General features: G+C 40.5%; 1 protein-coding gene across 1 annotated transcript; it reads left to right on the forward strand.

Annotated features, from left to right (window-relative positions):
* The first annotated feature begins 626 nt into the window (after positions 1–626).
* Positions 627–5,479, forward strand: LOC119908412 (melanocortin-2 receptor accessory protein 2A-like). The gene is made up of 4 exons (XM_038726067.1): positions 627–884; positions 962–1,099; positions 1,652–1,751; positions 2,336–5,479. Exons 2-4 carry the CDS (start codon positions 982–984, stop codon positions 2,808–2,810), a joined length of 693 nt encoding a protein of 230 aa, XP_038581995.1. The 5' UTR covers positions 627–884; positions 962–981; the 3' UTR covers positions 2,811–5,479.
* The last annotated feature ends 3,290 nt before the right edge of the window (positions 5,480–8,769 follow it).

Consider the following 8,769-nt stretch of genomic DNA (forward strand, 5'->3'; position numbering starts at 1 on the left):
ATCAGCTAAATGAATAATAATGTAATGAAAGTGGGAGGGTTGACAGAAGTGGTCAGGTTGGCTCTGATGGGCAAACTGGGTTTAGGCAAAGCTTGTAGTTTCCACTTCATGTGTTATTCCCTTCATTTCAATATTATTGTTAATTTTAAAAATTAATAATGATAGGCGACCTGAATCTCTTTAGTCTGTTATGTTGATCATAGATCGTAGGAAATTCTTGAAACAAGTGAAACTGCATTGGAAAACGGAGTGACAATTGCATTTTTAATACATCCATAGACTAAGTGGCTTTTGTGCATTTTTATAGCAATAGATTGTTTGATTGTCTTGTGTGTAAATATGTTTCACGCACTAATAGATTACTGATATTTAAATTTCACACACCCAAGCCCACCCTGCTACTAGGTCTTATATTTTTTTAGGTTGTACGAATTCATCATTATAGGCTACATATTTTAAAAATAGACCTTCCTCAAGAATAATCAGCTTCAGTGGAAACACCTTATTATGTATTCGAGGAAACCAGCATCTCTGCTCCCAAAATCAGACTCAGTGACTGGGTGGCTGCTGTTTAAGATGAGCATTTCTTTTTTTTTGCAATGTGGTATCACGGGGAGTGAGTTTTGCATGACGGTGACGCGCACTGAGCCGCTCGCCAAAAGGGTTGCAGGCTGCTTCGCTTCAAGACTTACACGAGGATGGATGGAGTTTTTGCGTAACGGTCAAGCAATGGATTCCCCTGCCCTTTGCCACCTTTTTGACAGTTTGTTAAATTCCGGAAGACTGACATAACATCCGAGGAGTTATTTGCGAAATTCCCAAATCAACGGGCTGTAGACTTGTTTTCAACAATAAAGAGAGGTTTCACATCCACGGAGATTGTGGTTTGTAAAGTTTATGGCTATATTAACGTTTATGTAGCGTCCTCGCTGTTTGATTTAATTTGCTTTCTGTGGTCTAGATACGTAAAATCGGTTTGAAATGTCCGACTTCCACAACCGGAGCCAAACCAGCGCGCGTCGCAGTGACTACGTGTGGCAGTATGAATATTATGACGACGAGGAGCCCGTGTCTTTTGAGGGACTCAAAGCGCACAGATGTAAGCTGAATACAACTGTATACATTACAATATTCCATTGCTTTTAGCCTACTGCCTTTGTGTAAATGCCAGTGTGTGTGTGTGGGTGTGTGTGTGTGCGTGTGTGAGCGCGCGCGTGTGCGTATGTGTTTGTGCAAACAGGGTTACTCACCTTTACGAATGTTAATTAATAATGATTACCCCAGGCACATTTCACTTTTGTATTATCTTTATTGCTTCAGCTGAAGGGAGACACGCTACATGCCTCTCACTAAACAAATGATCTGGCAGCAATAATTCATGCAGCACCTGATAAGGCCTGTGTATACTCCAGTAGTAATAAACAACCCACTCAACGAGACAAAAAAATGACAATCAGCAAACATCCAGACAAATAGACTGCTGTAATCAAATTTTAGAAATACTGAATGCTCACTTTAATTGTGTAATTGGGGTTTTTTTTGCTCTCAGTGAGAGGGCCCCTGATAGGAATTAAGGTACAGGGAGAAGAGCAGAGAGAAGGATCATTAAAAAACATGCTCTAATAAGATTCTCTCTTCTCTGACATTTCAGACTCCATCGTCATCGGTTTCTGGGTCGGACTTGCTGTATTTGTCATTTTCATGTTCTTTATTCTCACCCTGCTCACAAAGACAGGAGCACCACACCAAGAGTGAGTATTACAGCATGCTGCATCTCCTGTTTTTCCTTTCGCTTTCAAATATGGCCCTGGGGGGACAGTTTCAGCACCAAGGAGAGCTCAAGCAATTCAGCTCTGGCACTTTTGATCTCAGAGCTTGGCAGCTTTTATGTCTGATGGTTGAACTCATGAGAAGGAGGACTGTAAAGAGTTTCACTGATGCTTTTGTTATTCTGATAGTTGTGAGGAATTTTAATTTGGGTGGATGGTCTCATATTCCTGACATCGTGCTTTTGAGAAGCTGATATTTAACTTGGAGGCGGGCTTCATACGGCCAAAGGCTAATTGCCATCTCGAGTGAAGATCAGCAGTAGGAACTGAAGAGAAATCACTTATATGAGGTCAGACTGAGTAAGGCTCTGAGGTTAAGTCAAGAGTAAATAGGGAATTTATTGGCTGGCTGTATGTAGTTTACGCCCATTCTTTTGTTCAGGAAGTGGTGCTGGATGAGTTTAATTATTTCCAGACAAGACTAGTGAAAAAATGACAATTCAAGCTGCTCATATTTTCAAAGCCTGCTGCAGTCTCACTCTGAATATTTCTTTCTTTCTTAACAGAAACCCAGACTCTGCTGAAAAACGCCATCGACCAGGGAGCTGTCTCGTAGACATTGACGGTCCGCAGAACGAAAATGACAAAGCCTTCTCCCGTCCGCTGTTAGGGGAGTCCCGTTCATATTTCCATTTCTACATCAACGAGGAAGATCAGGGTCTGGGGAAGCAAAAACAAGAAGCTGGAAAGCACGCCGGGGCCCAAGCCCAGCAGGGGACCTGCAACGGGGCCAGAGGCATGCACTCCTCTGGGATCGACGAGATGGAAGAGGATGTTGAGGAAGCTGGGAGACACCAACCTCTCAAGGGACTAATAGATGAGCGGAAAACAGACCGAGAATGTGCCTTCTTCTCCCACTTCAACATCCCTAACTTTGTGAACTTGGAGCACAGTTCAATACTTGGAGAGGACGATCTGCTGTATGAGCCATCCGTCATACTGGAACGCCAGTCTCACAATGCTCACTGTGATATCCACTAAGTCCGTTTCTATTAAGAGATCACAGGCACAGGAATGGTGGTATCGTAATATGACTTACTTTCCCTTCACAGGTACATGGTTGACCTAACAGGGGTATAAATACTCACCTGCCAAACACCTACCTTTTACCATGTAAAGTGTATCTGCTTGCGAGTATTTTTAGCATTTTAAACAAGCATACATTCAGATAAATCAACAAGTAAGAGGGAACAAAAGATGGCACACAATTCCATATCATGTGCAACTCGCACTTATAAGATGACATTTCTTCCTGAAGATTGCCTCACAAAGGGTACCATTTTACTTGGAGTACTGGGCTCCTCTGAATTGAACGCAGCTGTACTGTACCTGGACTAGATTGCTTTCCACACAGGAAAATGAGAAAGGCAGTGGAGTCTCCAGCGGGAGATGCATTGTACAATTAATTCTGCTATTATTGCTGTCTTGTTGTCTTGTGCAATCCTGGACAGTGGCCAGTATCTCGCCAATAGGACTCAAATGCCAGTTGGTTTACCAACAATATCTATTAGAAAAAGTGATGTGTACATTAGCCATGTAATTAGTAGCACAAATTCAAACATATCATTGTTTTTTTTTTCTCTTACAGGTACGTAACCTGAGAAAATGTTATATAATACTTTTGTAGACAGAGTTCTCTTAGATTAGAAATCATTTTGAATGTCCATGTGTTGGTAATATCTTCATTATTTGGAGAGATTTGACAGAAGAGCTCGGTCATAAGACATACAAACACTGGTGCTGAGCAACGCTGAACTCGCTCTGTGTTTTTATTCATGTAGAAATCTCCTTCGCAGTCATTACAAATTAAATTACTTTGAGCCATAGCTGGTGATGATTATGCAATGGAACATTGCTAGCTGTTATGGTCACTTATCAGCAAATGCCCGCGCTACGTGTATTTAGCTGGTGGAAGGATGCACGGGGAATGCCAGAGAGTCAGTCAACATTAACGCGACACCGACTCCATCAAATCAGTCTTTCAGATTTTGACAAACCCATTAAAGCCCTTTTATTATTTTCCCGATGCATCCGGTAAAATAAATGTTCTCAGTCCTCTGCTGAGATATTTCATGTTTGTTGAAAGGCAGGCAATTGGGAGCAGGCTGAACAAATGTGATTAGTAAGTCCCCCAGAACCATTTGCAGGCTAGAGTTTTGCAGTTTTTCCTATACCAAGCTCACCAGCAGGGAAATGTTATTCTTGAATTATTTTTTGTGAATTATCAAATTTTAAATAAGCAGCAATTCAGTATTTTCCAAACAGTGAAATATCATGGCAGCTGTCATGGGGAATAGTGTTAGAGATCAGTTTTAAAACGAAACAGAGCATTAAAAAGCCATCCACACTTTCCTTTCTTCATGCTTTTTTCTTTCAGCACAAATATCACTGCATTTATGTCTCTGAGCAGAGGAAAGTGTTACTGGTGCTGTTAATGATTAAAGTGTTACTTTAGGCCTACTGGGAACAGGTAATGCTTAGGATTGTTGTTCAGTCCCACTCCTGATGGATGAAAAAACTGCTTCTAAGAACTTAGAAAACAGTCGGGGTGCACTTAGCTCTAAATTAGGGGCAGCAGAGTTCAGACAGTCAGAGTTGTGTGGGAAGACAGCAGGTGAATCTCTGAGGTTGTGTAATGTAAACATTAAAGGTTCAATGTGTAACTGTCAGAAAACCTTTAATTATTAATGACACCGGTGGCCGTTAACTGAACTGCAATCAGCATCCAGTTGCATGCGTAGGCTTGAGTGAGAATCATCCTGGGTATTACATATACTGGGCTGAGTTCTGAAATAAACACTGAATACTGGAAAATTAATTACAATCATATTTAGAATAACATTACTATCTGTAATGTTCCTATATTTTATTTGGACCTTTGGCTCCATGATACTGACTAGCCTGCAGTTTGCAAATCACCCCATCAGCACAACACCAAAAAGCAACGCCAGATCCACACCATGACACACACTCAATCCCCAACCAGCTGGCCAAACCCAGCTTAGTTTAGGTTACAGTTAGCTAGTGGCCACCCCTGTCTTGCATCACTCTTGACAAGTAGAAAGCAATGGTTATAGACAGAGGTTAAATTGGGGCAGGGCTCAGCCTGGACAGCCCCGGCAACCTACGACAGAAATACACTCTTCAGCGACAGAAAAGGATGTGCAGGGATTGGATTAAGTGCAGCGAACCAACAAGCGGTGCAATCGCCCCACAAAGAGACCTGGGATAAGAGCTAAATTAACGCAGCTTGGACCTAAGAAAACAAACGAGACAGATGCGTAGTCTGCCCACTTTGATTACGCTAACGCCAAGCCTGCCAATCTACCATGCTGAGATTCATCATCAAGTAGACCTCCTGTGTCTTCAGGATTTTCTTTTCTGATGAGTACATTACCCTCAAATAAGCTGAAAGACTGGTGTGAGAGGAGACCTGTGGGAAGTACTGCAGAAAGGGTCCATTAACAGTTTTCACCACGTGAAATGGGTCATTCCCTCATTTGTGAATGGCAAAACTTCAAAATAAAACCAATTACACATTGTTGGAGGTGGTTGCTGTGGTGAACGATGAAGCAGGGAACAGCAGTGAATCACAGTCTTGTACAATGTCAAAGCTGATAGGGTCATTTATGGAAAACAAATTAAAGAGAAAACTGAAAGTAAATCTTCATCTGTCTTACTTGTTCTTCAAACTCCAATCTACGCTAATGTCAGTAATCTATGTCTCTCCTTTAATGTGATTTCATATAAATGAATTCACACCCAGTCAATCCAACTTCCTATGTGCATTTGATATAAAACACGCAGAACGACTTGCTGTTGACTCCAGGCTCAACATGCTCTGAACAACCCTTTCCAATTCTACTTTTGACTGCGGGTGCTGGCCTCCAAGGGTGTAAAGAGTACCAAAAACCAGTGGGTGGGGCAATGGAGTTATATGCATTCCATGCAGCAAGTCTGCTCTTTCTCCTGAATGCCCTAGGGTGGTCTCTGAAGGAAATGTGGTTGACAGTTGTTCAGTTGCAATGACCCTTCAACAAATTAGTGGCGATGGGGGAGCGACTGTGAGGGAGGGACAAGAGAGAAAGGAAGGAAAAATGTTGGCATTTTGTTGATGCAGAAAAATCTCTGGTATCTGTTTGGTGTTCAAAATACAATGTCAATCAAATGGTAATTACATATTCGGTTGCAAGAAAGACAAGACACACAACATATTTTAAAGCTTTCAAGCACATGCTTTCCGTGATATGAGCCAGAGCAGTGATATACAGTACAACATCAACAAGACAACATCACACCCCTTTTCAAGGATAACCACCAAAGAAGAAATATACTAAAGACGAATGCCTCCTCAACCACCTCCAAGGTTTACCTTATTGAAGTATCAAAAAGCCCTGATCTTGCATGACCTGGTAATTATCTCAAATGTCAGTCTGAGTCTAATGTCTTAAATCAAAAAAAATTTTCAGGTGTAGGCCTACTTGTTTATTAAGAGCTAGCTATTTTAGCTAATGGTTACATAAACACCAGGATGACTGCTGGTTGTATGTTGTCCAAGAATATCAGCATATTCTTCTCTGGTAATTCATCAGTGGTGGGGTAGTAGTAAGTAGATGTGCAACATAAATACACTCTCATTGGTACTGCTGATGACTCACTGCACCATATACAAGGCTGAAACTCTATTCATCTCTCTTTCTCTCTCTGCATTGCAGCCAAGTATTTAGTAGCAGGATAGGGATTTGGGTCAGTTATTCCAATAAAAAGATTTAAAAGTCTTGAACATACTCATCAGACCAGTTTTTAATTGATTATTGGCTTTCTTCTTTTGTAAGGAAAAACCTAATAGGATCCCTGAAAGCAGAAACATTATTAATGTATATTTAAAATCATTGTACTGAAGAACAACATCTTACCAATCAAACATCCAGAACTATGAGGCATCAATTTCTCATTAAAAGAAGGAGCAATCAATGGTATTGCTTTAGAGAGTCACACTTATTATGCTAAATTATATAGCCACCCTAAACATAATTTATTCTAAATTGGGATGCTAAACCCTTACATCACAGTTACAATCCCATTTGAAAGGTTTATAGAAGAAAAGGTGCTTCTGAGACATGGGACTAATCTTAAAAATTGCCGAGGAAGGAAGGCTATTGAGTGCACACTTAATAGCCTTCCTAAGGCACAAAAAAGCCTATAATGTATTCTTATTCTAACTTCAGAGGATTGTCACCCTGGCTCCAGAAGCCTGACAATTCAAATCTCGGTAGCACTTTATGTTGGAACTCAGTAATAACATGGTGGGGTAATAGTTTGATAATAAAGAGGTAATAATTGAGTAATACCATGTAATTACCAACGTAATAACCAGGTAATAGCTTGGTATTAACAGTGGGTACATCTGGGTAATGCTAGACTTACATTTAGCAGGGTAATAAGGGAAACAAAACAAAGGTTGATAATGGAGACACAGAAACTACCCCAAGTGATTCCAGGTAATCATTATACCCCATGAAATTAAATAGAAACAGATAGTGCCTTGAATTTCAGCATTAATCTATATGGTAATAACAAATTCTGATATCCAAGAAATATCCAAGAAGGTAGAAGTAAGAAGGCTCTTACTCCCTCCCCCAACATCAACAAAGCAGTTGTTTCCACATGCCTCTAGTGGAGCTGCTCAGTGTGACAAAAGGAGACGCTTGCAGTGAGCAGCTGCCAGGTAAGCGTGTCTGTAACTGTATGAATGTGCAGGGCACTGCTGAAAACGATTCTTGGCAAAAACAAATACCTCAAAAAAGTGCAACTTCTTATTACACTGCATATTAATAATAATCTTTATTTGTAGAGCACTTTTCAAAAACAAGTTACAAAGTGCTTTAACAAGTGTAAAGACAATAATACCCAAAAGACAATAATACAAAAACAACACAAGATAAAAGCATGAAAACATATTCCAATTGGAATCAACAGACATTGCTTGTTGGGTAAAGCAGAATCACCCCCACACATTGTCTGTGTAAAACAAGCTGGAGAGTTAATCCTTGTAAACAAGGTCAATTAGTGGAGTCAACAGAGGTGACATTTTTTTCTCTCAAAGTTTGAACATGTCTGTAGTTTTTCATCAAATGCTTGTTTATTTAGCGACAAACTGGTAAAACTAGACTTCCAAGTGGCATCATTTTAATACATTGGCACACAAACTATTATATTGGAAAAGCAATATCTAAAAGCTTAAGTCCCAACATCACTGCACCTGAATGATTAACTTATTGTTTTCCCCTATGCCTTTTGCTGTGAGAAAATAATGGCAATGTGTAAATTTTTCATCAGGTAGAGAATGAGACAGGTTTCAGCTTCAGTAGCCTATAAATAAGTCATGGGAACGAAACAGAGAAAGAGACAGACAGGCAGGGAGAATATATTTGCATTTGTTTGTGAATGCGGTGCACGTCAGTGGTATGTTCAGCAGGCACACTTTGTTTGTGTGTGTGTGAATAACAAGTTTGGGTGTGTAAGAATACCCTTTATTTTTGTTTTATTATTTTAAGGATATGGGGTTAGATAATGGTCATGCAGGGAATTATTAGAGGTCCCATGCAAAATGAGGATAAAGTAGTTGGCTACAACAGCTGTTAGAGAATGCATTGGACCCATTATTTTATTATTAGATACAAAACCACCTGTGCCAACAAAAAAAAATTATAGAGAAAGTGAGTCCGCGGACTATACTGTCTGGAAATGTACTAACAAGCCAAAAGCCACAGTCTGCACCTGTAGTCTCTTTGCTTGTGGCCCCAACATAGTTGCATAACAAACCGCCATAGCTCTGCCTGCTGTGTCACGGTGCTCAAAGCCTCGGGGTGTGTTACCTGGCCCGGGCAGATTCCACATGCACCTCAGCCCTCGTTGCCAAGGGTGGTGGGACACATCT

The sequence above is a fragment of the Micropterus salmoides genome, unplaced genomic scaffold (genome assembly GCF_014851395.1).
Source record: "Micropterus salmoides isolate LMB-PRFRI ecotype aquatic unplaced genomic scaffold, ASM1485139v1 Ms_hic_scaffold_18, whole genome shotgun sequence".
In the NCBI taxonomy this organism is placed as follows: Eukaryota; Metazoa; Chordata; class Actinopteri; order Centrarchiformes; family Centrarchidae; genus Micropterus; species Micropterus salmoides.

What these genes read in the sequence shown, in the direction of transcription:
- LOC119908412 (XM_038726067.1), top strand. Translation starts at nt 982, where the DNA reads ATGTCCGACTTCCACAACCGGAGCCAAACCAGCGCGCGTCGCAGTGAC. An exon ending in GGGACTCAAAGCGCACAGAT is followed by an intron (nt 1,100 to 1,651) that starts GTAAGCTGAATA and finishes CTGACATTTCAG; the next exon opens with ACTCCATCGTCATCGGTTTC. An exon ending in ACAGGAGCACCACACCAAGA is followed by an intron (nt 1,752 to 2,335) that starts GTGAGTATTACA and finishes CTTTCTTAACAG; the next exon opens with AAACCCAGACTCTGCTGAAA.